This window comes from Anabrus simplex, chromosome 1, assembly GCF_040414725.1.
Source record: "Anabrus simplex isolate iqAnaSimp1 chromosome 1, ASM4041472v1, whole genome shotgun sequence".
Classification (NCBI taxonomy): domain Eukaryota; kingdom Metazoa; phylum Arthropoda; class Insecta; order Orthoptera; family Tettigoniidae; genus Anabrus; species Anabrus simplex.
The window spans coordinates 1,055,172,061-1,055,193,318 of NC_090265.1; the positions used below are offsets into that span (position 1 = coordinate 1,055,172,061).

A 21,258-nucleotide genomic window follows, 5' to 3' on the forward strand; every position below is an offset into this window, starting at 1 on the left:
CTCAGATCTCTGTGGATCATAATGACCAACACCTCCAATACATTCATTATTTCTAGAGTTCTTCCAGAACAGCATATCTGGATTTTAACATAACCATTTAATCTTTTATCTCAGTTTCACATACGTGAGCATTCACTTAAGCTCCAATTCAGTACTTATTACGACGCTCTTTTACTCTCTGTTATATGTCTCAATCAAGAATGTTGTTGAACGTCTGACTCCTTGGCTGAATGGTCAGCGTTCAGGCCTTCTGTTCACAAGTCCTGGGTTTGATTCCTGGCAGGGTCAGAGATTTTAATCTTGTCTGATTAATTTTTCAGGCTCTGGGGACTGGCTACTTGTGTTATTCCCAATACTCTTCTTTTCATATGCAGACAATACACCACACTACCAACCACCACAGAAACATTCCTCCAAAATGGGTTGGAATCAGGAAGGGCATCTGGCTGTAAACCAGTGCCAAATACACATGTGACACAGTTCACAACAATGACCCCACAAGTGTGGGGAAAAGTGGTAGTAGAAGAACGTTGTTGCATGGATTTATCAGTTTCCTTAATCTTTCACCTTCTTTCATCTTTTTTCCTCCCTGATAGGGTAAGTTCCTGTAGATATGCAGGACAGGTGTGAATAAGGCAGAGTCAAATTAGCTCTTGTGAGTCAACTGAGATAAAGGGAAAAATGGTGAACAGCTTCGAAGGCAGAAGAGGATATAACCCAATGGCAGAGGGAACGGAAGAACCAACTCAAATCAACTTCGCCTCTCACTTGCAGCAAGCGACAAAGTGATCAACGTCTGATCACCGGAGGTGCATCAGGAAATTCATGTTCTGAAACTAACCACTCTATTCCTAAAAAGTGAACCATGGTCCAAACTTGAGATAATCAAGTATCATGAGGCATGGCAAAAATAAAACTTTTACTCCGGGTGGTAACTAACCCACTGCTGTCAAGAACGGTACAACTAGACTGTCGGATTCTGGGGAGTATGGACTAACATGCAAACAAAGGTAATCTAAAACCTCTTGCCAACTTTGCCCAAACAGCAAAACCCCTTTTTTTTTTTTTTTTTTGGAACACAAAATAAAAATACTGTCTTATGTGTAGGAAAGTTATATGAACGAGAGTAAATCTTAAGAGAAATATAGATACTGGCACTCCAAGAAACAAGATTCACTGAAGAAAATGCAATGAATTTCAGGAACTACAGACTCTCCAAATGTAAAACAGACAAAAATAATTCTAAAAAACACACCACTTTTAGGAGTTGCTTTTGCAGTCAAGAAAAACAACAACTCAAATCTACTTTGCATCTCACTTGCAGCAAGCAGCAAAGTAGTCAGCATTTGATCACCAGAGGTGTGGCAGGAAATTCATGTTCTGAAACTAACCACTCCAGTCCTAAAAACTGGACCACGATCCAAACTTGTAATAATGAAGTCTGTAAATGATAGACAAATGACAATCACCGTAAAGTGTGCAGATAAAAACACACTAATTAACGCACACATGTCAATCAATGAGGACAAGAAAACAAACCAAAAAAGGTAGACAAATCCTAGGAAACACTAGAAGAAATGGTATCCAAAATTCCCCCAAACCACTTCAAAATCCTACTAGGTGACTTCATTGCACACTCAGACAAAGATAGAAAACACAGAAAAACAATTGTAAAATTGCCAGCACATAAATGGACCAACTAAAGTGGACAAAGATTTTGCAGGATGTTCAACCTTAAAATCATTTCAATACACTTCAAAAAGAAACCATCAAAACAAATGACATGGAGATCACTGAACACACTCGTCAGCAAATTCCAAATTGACCCTGTAGCAATCTCTTATCCAAATCGCAGAGAAATTATGAATGTTCAAGTCAGAATGGATGCAAACATAGACTCAGATTATTACCTGACAAGAATCAAACTACAGTTAAAAATCACAGATTCACAAAAAAGAAGCCACTAATCCAAAAATTTGACACCACTAGGATCCAACTATCTCTCACAGCAGAATTAGAGATAAAGGAGGCAAAAAATTGGCAACAACTCAAAAGCAAACTGATTGCAACAGCACAAACACTGTTTCCTTTGCAGAAAAGGAAGAGGCACACTTGATGGAATGAGGAATGTGAACAAGCAATCCAATCTCGACAAAAGGCATACAACAACTGGAACAGCAAGAAGACAGAGAATAACAACAAAACATTCCTGGCAGTGAGGTAAGAGACAGCTCAATTGATCCAATAGACAGAAAGGATATTTGAAGAGCATCAACTACTTAAAATCAAGAAAGACTTTGAAAGAAAGAACACAGAAAATGTCTATAAGGACTTCAAAACTAAGCTTACAGGAATATCAACAACAAAGCTACTTCAAGAAAGAAAATGGACAATTGGCAATAAACAACCAAGAAAACTGCAAGGACTTTTCCAGATATTTTAAAGAACTACTGAAGGGTCCAGAACCAACACAAAATACTAATCAAAATTCATTACCACCAGAAACTGCAAGACAGTTCAAAAGACTTACACGTTGTTTTACGCCCCACCGACCAGATAGGTCTTATGGCGACAATGAGATAGGACTAGGAGTGGAAAGGAAGTGGCCGTAGCCTTAATTAAGGTACAGCCCCAGCATTTGCCTGGTGTGAAAAAGGAAACCACAGAAAACCATCTTCAGGGATGCCAACAGTGGGGTTTGAACCCACTATCTCCAGAATGTAAAGCTCACAGCTGCGCGCCCCTAACCGCATGGCCAACTAGCTCAGTAGAACAGATGTAAACAACTACAGAGGAATCTCACTAGTATCACTAGCATGCAAAATCCTATCCCATTGTCTTCTAGATAGAGTACAACAATAACAAGAACCATAAATCGGAGAATATCAAGCATGATTCAGACCAGGCCGATCTTGTCCAGTGAAAATCTTGAACCTAAAGTTAAACCTAAAGCACATTCGTTGATTTCAAAACAGCCTATCATTCAGTTGATCGCAAGTCATTCTTCCAAATATTGAACAAACAGGGTTTAGACATGAAAACACCTGCAATCATAAAACAGACGCTGACAAGAAACAAAGTGCAAGATTAAATTCATGGAGGAAATCTCAGATTCTTTTGATATCAAAATGGGAGTAAGACAAGGAGATGGACTCTCTCCTTTACTTTCAACTGCATCCTTGAAAAAGTGATGCAAGAATGATGCAAACAAAAATTAGTCCTCAAAATTCACCAACCAATCCCTTTAGGCAGAGAAAATTTGCAATAAATTACCTAGCATTTGCAGACGGCCTAGCAATCTTAACCGTGACATTTCAACAGCCCAAAAATTGGACTGAACTTCTCAAAGAAATTATAGATAAAGTTCACCTTCAGATATCTTTTGAAAAGATAGAATACATGATCTGCAACAAAACAAGCACCAAAATTCATGGAGACAAAATATGGCAAAATTAATTGAGTATCAAAATTCAAGTATCTTGGTGAAACTATTCAGGAGAATGGACTCTAAACAAAAGCCAATGAAATCAGATTCCAAAAGATGGAAACTGCATACCAACTAATCCAAAATATCTACAGCAAAAAATGTATCTCCAAGCACACAAAACTAAGACTTTACAATACAGTGAAACATTAATTTTGAACAGGAAAGCAGACAACCTTGAGAAGAAGGAACACAAAATCATAAGAAAAATTCTAGGCCCAAAACTTGCTGATGGAAAATATTGACTCAGAGGCAAACAAGAAATCAAACTGCACAAATATACACAGTGACATAAGAAAACGTAGGTTAAGATTTTATGAATATATTAAAAGAATGCAATTAAACAGACTTACAAAGCAAATAGTTGAATTCTACAAGAACAGGAGTAAAGCCAAAACAGACACAATGAAATGGCAAAATCAAAACCAATTTGAAACAAGCAGGAATTACACCAGCATATGTCCAAAACAGGGCGATCTTAAGATCCAAAATTCACAAATGGCAAGATGACCAAGAGGAAAGAACAAAGAAGAAGACTGGAACAAACAGATCTGAAGACAGAAAGGAAGACCACAGTAAGAGAATGAAAGAAATATGTGCACAAAGGAAGGCAACTACATGCCTCTATGCACTTTGTGTAATCCTACTGGGCTTATTCACATTATTATTATTATTATTATTATTATTATTATTATTATTATTATTATTATTATGGTTATTCTTATTATTGTTATTATTTATATTATTTATAATTATCTGCCGTAGGGATGTGGCGACCCCATCGCCCAGTGGGAAACCACTCAATCAGCTACCCGAGTATTGGCAGGAAAACCATAACGTTCGCGGGGTATGGAGGAAATGCCTACTCCCAGTCCTGAACAACTAGGATGAAATAAGGCAAAAAGCCTTATTCACAATCCATCTTTCATCACCCATCATTCACCATTCATCACCTTGCCAGATCACATCTGGCATTGTAAGCCCTGACTTCGGTCAGAAATGTATTGATCATTGATCAGACAATCAGCCTATTATGATTAGTCTTCTAATGAAATATCCACCGGTTTGGATACACACGATCATCAGATCCAAACAAAGACACCATTCGGATACGGTGGGGTGTCACATGGAAGACCAAGCGAGTCGGAGCGCCTGCAACCCATTAAACAACATGCAGACCCATCCGATCAAGAGGAAACTTAAATTTAATAAATCAGGACAGTTCTCATATTTCGCTACAGTGAACATAAATTCATTAATGAAAGTGGGCAAATTAAAACATCTCACAGACGTCTTAGATCAACATAAGATACTGATAACTGCTCTTCAAGAATTGCGTAATATGGATCAAGACCCCCTTGAGTCAGGGGGATATCGCCTACACAAGGGTCCCCCAGGTGAAGGAGTACTAAAGAGTGTTCCTCAGTTTGGAGTCTGCTTTTTGGTTCATACTAGTATCTTAGATTCAATTAAAGATTTTTCTTCCACCTCCCCCCGAACGGCATTGATGACAATCAAAGTAGAGAATAAAACGTACACATTGATAAATGTCCATGCTCCAACGAAAGGGCGATAGATCTGATCCAAATAATTATCGGGGAGTATCATTATTGAATATTACATATAAGAATTTATCTAAGATTATCTATAACAGAATACAGGGACATCTTGACTGTGAACTAGGGGAATATCAAGGTGGATTTCGTCCAGGAAGAAGCTGCCCTGACCAAATAATCAGTTTAAAATGGATTATGAAACATCATACATCTAGAAACAAAAATTTAGTTATTACGTTTGTTGATTTTCAAAAGGCGTATGATAGTATACATCGTGAATCACTGTTGAATGTCCTTCACGAATTTGGTCTACATTCCAAACTTATTAGCCTGATTGGTATGATTCTTAAGAATACTCAATCTAAAGTTAGATTCAGAAATGAGTTATCTAAATCATTTGCAATTACAACAGGCCTCCACCAGGGAGATGGACTTTCGCCATTATTGTTCAATTATGCAATGGAAAAGGTCATGCGAGAGTGGACTAAGGTATGTCCTCCAAAAGTCAAAACTGGAAAAAATATCAAACTAAATTGCTTGGCATTCGCGGATGATCTTGCGATACTGGCAAATGGTTTCGAAGAGGCTAAAGTTCAATTGGAAGAACTTGCAAATGTAGTGAAAAAAGTTGGATTGCAAATTTCGTATGATAAAACAAAAATAATGCCCACTTTCAGAACTCTAAATTCAGCTATTATTAAATAATAATAAACGAATTGAAATTGTAAGTACATTTAAATATTTGGGTGAAAATCACACTTGGAATTGCAATGAAAAACCATCAATAGAGAGCAGAATATAAAAACTGAAGCAGGCACAACGGATAACTTGGCCTACATACAAAAAGAAATGTCTTTCGATTAATGCTAAATTTAGGCATTATAACTCTGTTATTAAACCAGAAGCAACTTATATAGTAATCACGTTAAATTTGATTCTGCAAATTGCCTCGTGTTGACCTCATGCGCTGAGTAAATCACCGTTTTCTCCCTTGTTCTTCTCAAGTTAAAATGTATTATTATTTATTAGTTCACGTTTGGTAAATTCTATTTTCTCTTTGTTATTTTAAAACCTCTTCATTCACTTAAAATTTTGTATTGTTTATCAAAAAGTGCAGATCATGCCACAGTCTTTTGTACAGAACATCAGTACAGACACTGCATTGTAAAGTCAAAGTCAATGGAGATACCAAGAAAGTATCAGAAAATGCAGCAAAACCTAAAGGTGTGTTATTGCCGGTGTTGCCTGGGAAGAGCCCTTCTCAGGAATATTCGTCTGGGAAGTCCTCCCTCACCAGGGCAGGGCGAAAGACTTCCCCAAGTATGGCTGGAAAGTCCAGCCTTCCTACCAAAGCCCAGATTATAAAGGAGAAGAAGGGGAAGCCACAGCACTCCCCCAAAAAATTCAAGTTGTCTTCTCCAAATCAATCAGGGGACACAGGCTCCCCAAAGAAGACTGGCAAGTCATCTGCCAGCTCTCCTTTAAAGACTAAGGAAACGGTGGGCAAGAGTGAGAGGCCTCGATGACCTCCATTTCGATCCCTTTCTGGGAGAACTAGGTTCTCCTAGAAAGAAGGCCCACCGCTCCAAATAAGAGATATCACCATCCATGGAGTGTTCAGTCTCCAAATCACCCTCTAGTGAGGAAACAATGGAGACTGAACCTCTCATTGCAGTGGATGGTGATGACAAAATACAAAAAGACAAAGATGGCAGAAATTGGCAGTTAGTTGACTGAAAGAAGGGCAAGCAACTGTCCTAATTTAATTGCAATACCTATCCACACAATGGCATTATTGCTGTGGAACTGCAATAGTTATCACTGTTGCCTAGCTGAGTTACGTCAATTGATACCTGTCTCTGCGGCCTCCATAGTGCCTAGCTGAGTTATGTCAATTGATATCTGTCTCTGCGGCCTCCATAGTCTGTCTACAGAAAACTCGTTTGAGACCTAGACACGACACGACTAAGAGAGGATATAATCTTTATTCTAAGGACAAAGTATCTGTAGATGGCGCTGTGACTGGGGGCAGTTGTACCCTAGTCCGCTCCGACATCTTCAGCGATGAAGTACCACTTCATACTCCGCTACATGCAGTTGCAGTTGTACATTCCACCGGACTACAATCTTGAAATGCATGCACTACAAGATCTGATCGCTCCTTTTCTCATGCTGGGAGACGTGAACGCCCATAACACACTCTGGGGTTCTCTGTCTTCCTGTGCAAGGGGGAGGATGCTCGAGCAATTGATCAACCAATTCGATGTTTGTGTGCTTAAAACACGGGAACCAACTCATTTCAGCAGCGCATACGGCACATTCTCTCACTTGGATGTCACTACAGTATGTGCAGCCATGCGCTAGTTCCCCTGTTACGGTGGCAAGTACACGATGACCTCTGTGATAGTAATCACTTCCTGATAATTCTAACTGGTTACTTCGGCGGGAAAATTGGCCAGAATTTTCCAGATGCGCAGTGATGGCCGATGACATGCTGAAGTCTGTTGACGACCACGTTTCTTCCATTACTACCAGAATTTTAGCTGCTCCAGAGGTAAAAAATTCCTTCCTCATCTGGTATTCCTCGCTGGAAATAGGTCCCATGGTGGATCAACGAAATTGCAGCAGCCATACGTGATCGTTAACAGGCTTTTAAGCATTATCATCAGAATCCTACAATGGCCAATCATATCATATTTAAGCATTTGTGCACTAAGGCCAGCTTTTTTAATTCGAGAATGTAAGAAAGCTACGTGGGAAAAGTATGTGTCTTCTATGACGGCACATACTCCATCATCACAAGTATGGACAAACTCCGCCGTATTGTCGGAGTACAGAATGTGCCCTCAGTCCCCGGAATCTCCATTAATGGAGATATAGTTACGATTCCTTCAGTCACTGCAGACCACATCGCATCGCATTTTGCTGATACATCCAGCTCCAGGAGATAATACTCTGCATTTCTTCCAATTAAGCGTGAAGCAGAGGTACACCATCTCTCTTTCGCCTCTAGTCCTTCGCATCCCTACAACGTGCCTTTCACGAAGTTGGAGTTGCGGAGTGCACTCGCGCTACGCAGAGACACGGCTCCTGGACCAGACAAAATCCACAATCAAATGCTGAAGCATTTGAGTGACAGATGTCTCAAGGATATTCTCACCCCATTCAATAGAATATGGAGCGAGGGTGTGTTTCCATCTCAAGCCAGGTAAACATTCAAAACTTCTGGATAGGTATAGGCCTATATGCCTTACAAATGGCCTTTGTAAGCTATTTGAAAGGATGGTTAACTGGCATCTTTTGTGGGCCATGGAAGAGGAAGGTCTCTTGTCTAACTACCAGTGTGGTTTTCGCTCTCATCGGTCTGCCACTGATCATCTGGTCAGTCAGGAGAGCACCATTCAGGAGGCCTTTCTCCGGAAGAAACACCTAGTCACCATGTTTTCTGACCTGGAGAAAGCTTACGATACTACCTGGTGATATGGGATTCTCTTCGCACTACACCAGTGGGGATTTTGGGGAAATTTGCCACGTTTATTGAGAACTTCATGTCCCTCCGGCTCTTTTGAGTCCGAGTAGAGAATGCTTTTTCTCAATATTATGTGCAGGAAAATGGAGTACGTCTGGGATCGGTACTGAGTGTCATGCTGTTCGCAATCACCATCAACGGCTTAGTTGTCGCTGCTGGACCCGCAGTCATTCCATCGCTGTATGTAGATGATTTAGCTCTACATTACAGCTCGGGAAGGGTAGTGTTTGCTGAGAGACAGCTACAGCAAGCTATTAACCGAGTTGACAGATGGGCCCTGCAACATGGTTATTGATTTTCAGTGGTGAAAATCTCAGTTGTACACTTCCATCGACATTGGCTTGCGCATCATGAAACAGATCTCCGCTTGCGAAACAGTGTCTTATCAGTAGTAGACACCTGCAGATTCCTGGGTTTCCATTTTGATAAGAGACTAATGTGGCAGCCCGACATCCGTCAGCTGAAGGTTACCTGCATGAAGAGATTCAACATGCTTAGGTTCCTCAGCGGCACTTCATGGGGGATGACCGCATGGTGCTGCTACATTTTTAAACGGCATCGGTCCTCTCCTGACTTGACTATGGAAGTGCAGTTTATGGCTCAGCATCAAAATCTACGCTGAGCATTTTAGACAGCATTCACCATAGTGGAGTTAGGCTGGCAACGGGAGCTTTCTGTACTAGCCCCATTCCCAGCCTACATGCTGAAGTGGGAGTTCCATCTTTACGGATAAGGAGGCAGCAGTTACTCCTCATGTACGCTGCCAAAATTTGTGAAATGCCACTACATCCAAGCTATCAATGCATCTTCGGTACCCAATACCACCAGAGGTACAAAGACTGGCCAAATGCCACACGGCCGGTTGGGTTTTGAATTGATAGCTTGTGTCGTGATTTAAATATAAGACATCGGTGATTGTCTTGAACAAACTTTTAGTGAGGTACCTCCGAGGTTAGTTCCATGACCGGAAATACGTCTAGATCTTCTCCGTGGACCCAAGGTGAACACGGATTCCTCCATTTATGGGAGGTATTTCCAGGACTTCGTTCACCAATATCCAGCCACGAGACATATTTTCATGGATGGTTCTAAAATAGGAGAAACTGTTTGTTGCTCTTTCGTCACCGATGATATGAGCACAAAGATCTCGCTTCCTAGTGTATGTAGCATGTATACTGCGGAGCTTTACGCCATCTTAGAAGCTCTGCAGTTTGCACTGTGTGATGAAAGAAGTTGCTTTCTTACGTGTACAAATTCGTTAAGCTCTCTGCAGTCTATTGAAACCTCTTTCTCGCAACACCCACTGGCGCAGCAGATTTATGGCCTTCTAGCGAGGTTAAGTGATCCTGGCACTTTTATTTCAAAGACCTATCAATGTATCTACTAAAGATATTTGTTCTCAGCTACGTAGAAGCATCTTGGCGTCCTGTGAATCGGAATGGCTAGCTGTCCGAACTCCCAACAAGCTGAGAGCAATTAAGAAGACAACTACCGTGTGGCGTTCCTCTTTCCGGCCTTAACGGAGAGAGACTATAGTATAGTGTAGGCCAAGGATAGGTCATGGACGATCTATGCACTCTTATCTCCTAAAGAGAGAAGACCCCCAATTGTGTTCTTGTGGTGCTGACTTCACCATGGCCTACATCCTCAGAGAGAGCACCAATCTCTCTGGCCTAAGACGGAGCCTCAGCCTGCAGGAAACACTCGAACGTATACTAGCTGATGACGTGACTACTGATGTTCTCGTCATCTGCTTTATGTGCAACAGTGGATTAATCAAGGGCATGTAAATTACAAGTGTACTGTTACTCAGGAAACGCATGTTCCTTTCTGATTCGTTAGTAATTTTTTGGCCTAATTCAATAATCTTTTGTTTTATTTTGTACTGAGTTTCCAAATTCCTTTGTTGAATAAATAATTTTGTTTTATTTAAAATTTCTTTTCCACTAATTTGTTCAGAGAGGATGATTACCTAGTTGTACTTACTCTCAAAACAAAAATCATCACCATTTCATATTTTCATCAGAGGTACTACATCATTTTGATCCAGCACCCAACTAAAGGGGCTCCTACATCCAAAGCTGTTGGTCTCTTTAGAGAGTTGTTGGATTATTTATGCCACCCAATTCTCGGCACTGAGTTGCTGGCCATACATTCTAGACCATTCCGTAACAGGTAACCCTGACCAGAAAAAGTAGAGTGCATTTCTAAAATGAAAACTAAATGAAATGGAAATTCTCACCTGCAGATGGAGGAGGTCCCTGCGACGACCCTTGGGCTCAGCACTCAACATGGGCACCAGTATCCCAAGACAAGACTGAAACTTGTCAAGAGCCGTCTGATACTGACATTCTGCCATATACTGCTCAGCAGAATATCCTATCTCCAAGGCAGTTGCCATTGCTGGAGTCCGACTTGCCAACTGACCTACAGGTACAAAAATAACAGTCCACTGAATGTCATTTATTACAGTGAGAAATAAGAATAAAAAATAAATTGAAAATATCACTTCATAAAAAATTCAGTTCAACCAAACAAAACATATTTCCATTTTAAGGTAGACTTTTGTAATTGCTGGCATAAGTACACTATCTGCCTTCCTATGCTGATATTTTTTTTTCACATTGCAGTAGGAATTACCAGTACAAACATGAAAATGAATTCAAGAAAATATTTAATAATCAAAAATAATTATTTTATAATATATATTCCAATTTTTAAATTATGCTAGCTGTCACGCCCATCAGTGTTGGTGTTTAATGTTTAAAAAGGAAGTATAACTGGGCAACCATCCTCACAGAAGAGACAAAAACACCTCAGCAACAACAGTCGGTTAATGTAATGCTGCTGTTAATGAGTTTTAGGGATTGGGGCTATGAAATGAAATGGCACTTAAAGCCTAGGCTTCCCAACCTGTTCTTTTGCGATTCCTTTTTCTCTTTATTCTTCAAGTGACGATACCTCCATGTGTTTCCTCTCATTTTGTTAGTGTTCTTCATTATCTTCCAGACCAATGAGGGATAACAAACACATGGCATGACACAATAGAGGGGTCAGCAGACTGGCAGCCGGTTGGATTCAAGCCAATGAAAGAGCAGAAGTCTCTTCTGCATGCTGAAGTGCAGACTTCATTAAGTGCCAAATTTCAAATTCCTAGGCTTTTGGACAGAAATAAACGTAAATATTTTGAAATACTAAGAGTGACTTGGTAGAACGTGATGTTCTTGATGAAACATGTCATTCTTTGTTTAATAACGTGTATTTTTATTCCTTGTTTAATAATGTGTGTTTTTTCCAGGTATGTTATAGTGTATTATTTATATTGAACTTGTGTGTTCAAAGCTTTCAAGTTACATTCAAGTTGTAATCAGTTTAGTAATGTTTCAGTGTCTGCATGTTCCTTTTGTAGTTCGGTTAAGAAATAATGACTTAGATGATGGCGTCCCACAACAATTTGTAAGCGATTATACTACACCTTGGAGAGGTTATTAGTCCTCGAAAGTCGCTGAAGTAGTGAATCATATTGGTTCTATTGTTCTACTGGATAACGAGGAGGAACTGCTTGTTGGTGTTCCCTTGTTCTTCTTCTGGGAATGTAATTTCAAAATAATCCTCTGACTGGAAGGAATTCTTGTGGAACATCATCAGGAAAACTCTTGAAATTCGTGGACAACTTTGATTTTAAAGGATGATTTCCACCTTCCAATACTTTAATTTTGGACATAGCTTAATGTCTAATTAGTACATGTTTTGTCCCGGTTTGTGGGACATCTTCAGCTAAAAAGCATGCAATTCAAAAACTGGCAGAGACAATAAAATATTAGCTGATCTGAAATTGTTTAAAATACGTTCAACACTGTTTGGTGACCCAAAGCATGGTAACATTCCAATCTAAGAAGAATAATGTGCACTAACAAAAAGTTTTGCTGAGTGTTGAGTTTTTTTCTTCCTCTTTTAGGAGCAAGTTATTATTGTCATTAACACTGCGTTGTAGCAATCGATAATAATGTGTAGTTAGGAGTCTGAAATGAAAAGAGGAGAAAATAATGGTTGTAAGAACATAGAAACAGAACATTACGTTCCTAACAAATTTCAACTACAGTTTAAAGGAGTTTTCCCCTATCCAAACAGAAACTAAAATACACAAGAACTTAAGTAAACAGCACTAATTTCACATATATACTGCCTCCAATTACCCTGACCAACTCACCGAGCAACATGATAGATCCCAAGATGGACCGTTCGTTTGTGGGCTGTATCATATTTAGAGGCATTTAAAGGACAAGGGCTGAAGGTAACACAGAAAATAATAATAATGTTATTGGCTTTACGTCCCACTCAACCTGCCAAGTTGAGGTCAGAAGGCCACTGCCTCAACCATCTGAGCCACTCATCCTGGCAAACCACACAATTAAACAAGGCTTGACATTTATTCATGAAGTAGCAATTTACAATGATGGATAAATAAATAAAATTGTATGTTGTGTGATGTTATTCTTCCAAAAAACTTATGTTTGTACAAATGAAACTTAATAGAAAAATGTTAAATTATTGTCGATGAGCACCAACGGCCATACCCATGTTGAAACACCGGATCCCGTGAGATCTTCGAAGTTAAGCAACACTGGGCGTGGTCAAGACTTGGATGGGTTGCCACACGCTGTTGGTAGGGGGTAAGGGAATGGAGGAGCGGAAAGGAACTGGCCACCTTACCGTATGTAAATTCCGGCTCAGGCACACCTCTGCAGAGGTTCGGAGACCTGCCTTTAGGCAGAATACACCCTTACCTTACCTTTCTGATAAATTATTCGTGATGTGATGAAATTAATTAATGGTCATCTCTATTCTATAACAAATCTATTATTAAATTATGTATCACTTTGCAAAATAATGTTTAAATTTACAGAGTTCACTCAATGTGACCAATGACCAACCTAATCCTAATTCATACAATATTTATAAAATACACAATTTGTCACTTCACTGGTCAAGAAATTAATTCAGAATTTCATTACTGTTAATCCAATTTGTCAATAGTACATTCAACTGAGCATAGCTCTTATTCTGGATTAATTATTTGCTAACAGAGCTAAATTATTACATAGATTCAGCGATGTCACTCTATGGATTTAAAATCAGCAAATCAAATTATAGCTGACATTTAATTCACTTTAACAGATAATCAACTGACAAATTTAATTTATATCACATGCCGATTCATTAATATTTTACTTTATTATTTAATTTGCTCTGATTAAATGGTATCATAAATTTTCTTGAGTTTTTGTTAATTAGCCCAGTGTCCTTGCTTCTACTTGCTCTCTTTGAGAATATATTACGATCTTTTTTTTTTTTTTAATAAATAAATAAATTAAAGTGTCAATTGATCCTGATCTATTCCAATATATCACATAAAATATCAGCAAAGACAACAAAAATACACTGAATGCTGAAATGACCTGATTCTCCAAGGTGAACATGAGTTTGGATCAAAATCCACATTTCAATAATGATATCACCTGAAATAACACATGCACGCACGCATGCATCTTCTTAATATTATTTCATTCTACTCTTAAACTTGATCCTTAGTCATTATTTTTACAACTGGACAAGAAACAAAATTTATCAAACAGATGACCTTCCATTAAATACTATTTTCCACCATCCATCTGATAATGAGTGATCAGAGACATGTATCATCACTTTAATAAGGCTATCTAAATCTACATTCCAAAGATTAAATAATTCAGAAGATTGTGCTAAAACAATAAATATGCACATGATCTGAGTTAACATATATGGTTAATATAACATGTGGTCATTGAGTATCTTATCATCATCACTCGTTGCTAAACTGCAAGATGTGCTCTACATTACATAATATCCACTATAAATGCTTTACAATAAAATTACTGGCTCGCAAGTCTACTATATCATTGAGAATATCATAACAGCTGAGCATGACTTCGCTTCCATCAACTTGAACAAATTCTATCTTTAATTTAACACTCAAGACCTTTAAATATTAATCTTAGGCCACTGAAAGTTATTATTATCAGCATTATTTTAATTTTAAACTCAGCCATCCTGAATTAATATTGTGACATAATGGACCAATACAGAGAAACTAATGATATTGTTAAAAATTATAATGCATCTTGCAAAGCCTTAAACTGCAGCAAGAAATACTATTCTAGAAAATAGACCATTATACTGGGAAAATCGAAATGCACTCCATGATGGGACGATGAATGTCAGTTCACTGTAAATGAGAGATAACTCACCCTCAAAAAATATAAAGCTGCATCAACTGAAGCAAACTTTTTACTTGCTTGCAGGACCCAAGCTAAAGTCAAACAGTTGCTGAAGTGTAAAAAACGTCAGAGTTAGAAACAATTTTGTAGTGCACTCACTCCACTGTCACCTGCCTCTGCTGTGTGAAATAATATTAAACGATTTTGAGAATCTCTTAGCCGACCGAATTTCACGACGGCATGGCCCCTACCTGTTACAGAAAATGTATTATGCAAGCTGGTTCATCCTTCCATGGACTTGGTACTTACAGAATTTTACAGTGTGCAAAATTAATATTGTGACATAATGGACCAATAGAGAGAAACTAATGATATTGTTACAAATTATAATGCATCTTGCAAAACCTTAAACTGCTGCAAGAAGTACTAATTCTGGAGAATTTTGACCATGAACTCTTATACCCTTTTGACCTAGAAAGTGCGCTTAGAGTCACGCAGCTGTGAGAGCTTGCATCCGGGAGATAGTGGGTTCGAATCCCACTGTCGGCAGCCCTGAAGATGCTTTTCCATGGTTTTCCATTTTCACACAAGGCTCTACCTTAATTAAGGTCACGGCTGCTTCCTTTCCCATCCTAGGCCTTTCCCGCCCCATTGTCACCATAAGACCTATCTGTGTTGGTGCAACGTAAAGCAAAAAGACCTTGAAGAACTGCTTTGAGCATTGGAAACAAGTTCCAACACGGCTCCTGGTCCCGATAAAATTAATTATCTGACGTTCTTGCATATGCCCCTGGACAGACACAAATATCAGTTGAACTTGTTAAATAGATAGTGGTCAGGCTGCACATATCCGAGTGCTTTCAAATTATTTCACATGCTCCCTATATTTTGAAGCCTAGCAAGGACCCTTGACTGGACTCATCCTATGGAACACTCACCTTAATATCTTAAGTATTTAAGACACTTGAACGAATTACCAAACACAGACTAGAATGGTGGCTTGAACAATGTCATCTCTTACCAGTCACTCAGTTGGGCTTTCGCCAAGGTAAGGGAGCTATGGACACATTGGTACATCTCATCACTGACATTCAATTAGCTCTGATGAACAACGGCTATATCACCGTATTATATATAGACCTTACTGCGGCCTACAAGAATGTTTTTCTACCTGCCTTAGCATCAAAATTATGCACTTCTGGGGTTCCAGAAGGTTTCATAGGAAATCTCCTTGCACTGTCCAGTGACCAGCAAGTTATTATAACTCACAACGATATAACCATCAGCCCACGGTCTACTTCTACTGGCTTGTCACAAGGTTCCATTTTGGCACCCCTTCTATTTAATGTGTATATTGCTAATATTTCTTGCATATTTCACCATAATATATACATTCTTCAATATGCAGATGATTTATGCTTCTATACAGTTTCCAGATCTATTGAATGATGCCAAGAAGAACTGACAGAAGCAATGCGTATCTTTCAGCCATAGCTCTTTAATCATGGTCTTACTATTTCCCCAGACAAGCCAACAGTATCCACCTATTCACAATGCTTCGTTCCAGACATCCACAGAATGAAACAAGATATTTACAACTTTAAAAAAAAAAAAGAGTGAAATATTTAGGACTTTTGATCGATACTAAATTGACTTTGTCTGCCCATATAATGCATGTCATTAAGAAAATTGAACCTGCTCTAAACTTAATGTGTGCAACGCTGGCTCATCTCGGGGTTCGGATCCCAAAACAGCACTTCTGTTCTACAGAGCCTTGAAGCACCCTCATCTTAATTACTGAAGTGTTTGTTAAGGCTTGGCTTTGCTACAGTACTAGATAAACTAGACAAATGTCAATATCGAGCACTTCGAACATGTATTGGAGTGATGAATTCCACCCCAACCACCACACTACAGTTGGAAACTTTGGTACCGCCACTGAACCTACATAGACATTACTTAACGTCAAAATATCTGCTTAAACTAAATGAAGATAGTAATGACGCCCTAGTAAAGAAAATTGTACAACTTACCAAAGCTGTGCAGACATCAAGATACTGGCAGAGGAAGCATCTCCCAATCCTTGTTCAAAAATGCCTGACGACGAGTGGATTCAGGAAAGTCATATCTACTTCACCAACCCATCCAACTTTTAAAACAATGTCAAGCAACTTGATGTTCGAATGGATGTACCATTTCAACTGGATATTCCTGTAAATGCTATTATATTACAACAGTTCCTGTCACTGTGGAATGACATTTGCCAAATATGTACTGTACCAGTAAAAGTTCGGGGCGTAAGGCATGAGAAGGATCTCAGGTAGTGGAAGTTGGTTTTTGGAGCCGGTACAGAGCAGGATAGACTCGCAGTGCGAATAATAGATGGTTATACCCTTTTTCAAACAATTTATTAATAATGTTAATCAATTCACCACCCTGCAATGTCGATATAGAATGCAAATAATTTGTTGAAATCAAAAGGGTTAACGTAAATCTTCTTGAATGCAATTTGTGAAAATAAATAAATCTCACAGATCCAATAGTCCTTTGCGAAAACATAAAGTGTCAGTTTTTCACCTAAAGTCTTTCTAAGTATTATGACATGACATGAACACACTTATAATTGAAAATAAGAATTTGAACTTCTGTTGAGAGTTTCTCAGTTTGTGAGCCTTGAAACATAGAACACTTGAAACTCCTAGAGTCTTTCTTGTGTGAAATAGATTTTGAAAATAGATTTATCATTAAAAGATGAGTTTTGAGTAATGGTGGAAAACTACGAAGTATCGTCACACGCAGCACTGGGTAAACCACTGTTCACGATTGGTAAGAAAGAAAAAAAAAGAAAGTCAGTTTGTGACTACTCACTTATCAAAAAACTTGGCTTACGAATACTGATGAGAATCTGGAACATTCCGCGGGTGCGGATGATGACTCGAACTTGAAGTTCCACGAAGAAACCACGTTGACGTCATAGATGAAATGATGTTGAAGGTAGTTGGATCTTGTAGAATTTTCTGAAGATTTCTGCTGCTCGTGAAAATGATCTTAACACACAGAACATGCAAGTAGTATTTACAGATGCTATGTTAATTTTAAGACGTCAAATGAGTGATCACAGTCCTTGTTGCAAAAAAAAAAAAAAAAACTATTTTAAACTGTCACTGAGAACGTCCAACACAGTGCAAACACGTAATATTTCTCATTACCGTCTCTAACCACAGTCTTTGAATCGTTGTCCTGACAGATAACAATGATTCTCTAATGTTGATAGAACTATATTATTTTAGAAAAGGTTCTTAACTTTCACTAAGTTTATCACTGTAACACGTCATGTCCTAATATGGCACATAAATAAAAAGACACAGTCCAAGGATGTGCTATGTTAGAAAATAAGTTCTAGAGTAGTTAAAGTTACTGTACACGACAGTTTCTGTTGTTAATTTAATATTGTGTGCAATTAATTAAGTCCACACGTCATGTTGTGAATGTCCAATATATAACTTCGAATTTCACTGATTTCGTACGTGTTATACTTCGAAATGTCTGTAAGTTATATCATAGTCGCGGCACAATAGACTACTTACGGTGCGACGTCTTTTTTTTTTCAAGTACGATGGCGATTTACTAGCCCGTAATTTCGTCTCCGCGAAACACGACGAAAAGTACTGTCTTCGAGACTGCACGAACATACTATGTGAGGGCCAGTCTCCCTCTCTCTTACTCATACACATACTGCACTGCCAGACTGGACTGCTTGCAATGAACTGAACTCAACTCAACACACAACTACCTGTTAGCCTTGACCCAGTGGCATATATAGCTGGCGCTGGGAGGGGTAGTTCCTCTCGGCCATGTGACTGTGAGTGCGTAATTTCTGTTAGATTTTAAATCATTGTAACTCAGCAACCATAGGATGGATTAATTTGGAATTTATAGAGGTTAATTTTCATGACGTCCACTACAATTTAGCGTTTGTTCCATTAAAATTGGCACAGGCGTTGAAAACTTGCGAAAAGAAAGATATTTTCGAGAAATATCTCTAGGGGAGGTGAGCTTTGAACGACAGGTGACGTCACTTGACTCCGCCTAGCGCACTTGTGGAGTCTGGTACATACTGGAACATTCTTTTACTTAGATGTTCGTACGTCGGACGGATCTTATATGCTGGAACAACATTTCTTTTGATAACTATGGACCAGGACCTAGGCTTTCCTGGTACATCTTCCCCTTGGTTGGACGAAAAGAAAATACGCAGGATTTTCTTTTCCAGGCTTGTCATCGAATTCACATGCAAATTTTTGAAGAACATCATTTTTGGCCTCCTCCAAATTTATTTTAATTTCCGGATCTTCAACCACACTGGCTATAGACATTATATAATCTGGACCTATAATGGAATTCTCATTGAATAGGGACTCTGCATCATCCCCGCTTTGGTCACCCTTTCTACATTCTGCTTCGGCTGGCGCAACCTCGCTTACAGCGGGCCCAATAATGTCACCACCGGCTTCTTCGAAACGGGCTCCATTCTCTTGAACTTCCAGGTCACTTCGTCCTACCAGCTGTAGTCCTACGGAACTATTCTTTAATCTTACGAGGTTGGCATCATAGTCAATGGTTCCTTTATATTTGATCATAAAATCTGATCCAAGTATTAAGTTGAAGTTAAGACGTGATACTACCAAAAAATATGTGTTCGAATGACTGACCGTTAATTTCAAATTCTAAAAATGCCTGGGATTTACACTTAACAATTTTATCAGGAACTATTCCTCTTACTTTGATCTGAGCTGCAGTCAGTAACAAAACATTGTTCTGATTTTTAAGTGAGTCTACAAGCCTATCAGAAATTAAAGAAGCTTGCGCTCCAGAATCGATGAGCGTAATCACCTGTAGGTTGCCTGTGCGTACTGTTATGACAGGTAATGAACGTGTAATAATTGGCCTTGGTGTTTGTGCGTCTTCGAATAGTAATTCGGAATCGTCAATGTGCCAGTAATTGATAACAGCAGTACAGTAATTTGAAATCTCGTCCTCATCGTGTTCTGTAGTCAATCTCCCTATTGTGGGATCGGCGTTTTTTTTATTTTTTATAGCGCCTGTTGATTCAGGATCAGGTGGTTTTTGTTCTCTTGGCCCGTATTGATGTTGGTATTCCAGGGATGTGGCTCCAAGCTCATCAGGATTACGATTTCTCTCCCTGATGTATTCCCGTGTATCCTTCCATCTACTTTCGAGTTCTCGTCGTCTGGACTCACGATTTTCTTCAGGAATGCTTTCATGCTGTCTCCATAAATTCCTAGGTTGGTAAGGGTGTCTATCCTGATCCTTCTGACGTCTAAAATTCCGGAATCTGGTTGGGTTGGTAGGGCTTAATCTGCCTTCTTCATGTGTCCTTGGTTCCTCTCTCTCCGGCGGTTTTATTTCCGCAGAGTTCGTATTTATTTCTCGACTCCTGTTAGTTTTCGGACTAGATTGGGTATTAGCCGTATCTAACCTACGCAAAGTAGCGTCGAAATGTTCCAATGTTTTAATGTTGGCAGCGACTAGTATCTCTTGAACATGAGGCGGATATTGAAGTGTCAGGATCTGAATGAGTTCGATATCTGGCAAAGGTGGATCTAAAAACTGTAGCTTCTTTAATTGCATTAGGCAATAATCGGAATATTGTGAAGTATTGACTGAAGTATTGTATTTACTAGAGTAGAGTTGCATTTCGACGAGGTGTTGTCTTTCTGAATCCCAAAAGCGTTTGAGAAGTGCCTTTTTAAAGTTGTCATAGTTTTTAAAGTAGCTCTTAAAAGCTATGAACCATGATAAGGCTCGTCCTTCTAGAAGTTTGGATACTACTCTAAGTTTTCTATCGTCATCTACCCTATTCTCTTCCAGGTAATCGTCGAGATTTAACAAAAATTCCCAAGCAGTATACTCGTCACGTCCTGAAAATTTGACTGGTTTGTCATCTAGGTTGTTGTGCTATGTACTTCCTTCGAAGAACCAGGAATTGTGACGTCAGTCGTATGTCTTTTGAGTTTAATTTGATTCATTTCTTCAGACAAATTTACAATTTTAGAATTAATTGAGGTGTCTAAATTTTTTATTTCATTTCTCAAGTCAGTTTTAATTACTTGTACATCTTTACAGAAAGCAGCTATCTGGGTATGCGTGTTGTCTAGCTGTCCTGTAATACGCTTGTCAAGTTCTCCTTGCGTGCCCTTAACTAATCCTATCTCGCTACGTAATTTGCCCACATCGTTCTTTAATGCATCTCGCAGGTTTTCTTGCACCTGAGCTAACTTTGCTTGAGCTTGTGAGATGTTACCATGGGATTCTTGAAATTCAGTTCGTAAGTCTTTGAGTTCGGTTGAAAATGCTTGAATAGAAGGAAGAACATTTCTAAGATCTTTGTCTAAAGACTTGACGACCTCT

The 21,258-nt window shown here is 39.0% G+C and overlaps 1 protein-coding gene across 2 annotated transcripts in view; it reads right to left on the reverse strand.

Annotated features, from left to right (window-relative positions):
• The window catches only part of Aduk (Another Drosophila Unc-51-like kinase), a 243,655-nt gene that overhangs the window by 32,740 nt on the left and 189,657 nt on the right, over positions 1 to 21,258 (reverse strand). For both annotated transcript variants that reach the window (XR_011017586.1, XM_068225373.1), the window contains exon 7: positions 10,812 to 10,996. Coding sequence is in view for 1 of the 2 variants with exons in the window: in XM_068225373.1 (XP_068081474.1) it covers positions 10,812 to 10,996 (185 nt within the window). In the remaining variant the exon portion in view is untranslated. The remainder of the gene's footprint in view (positions 1 to 10,811; positions 10,997 to 21,258) is intronic.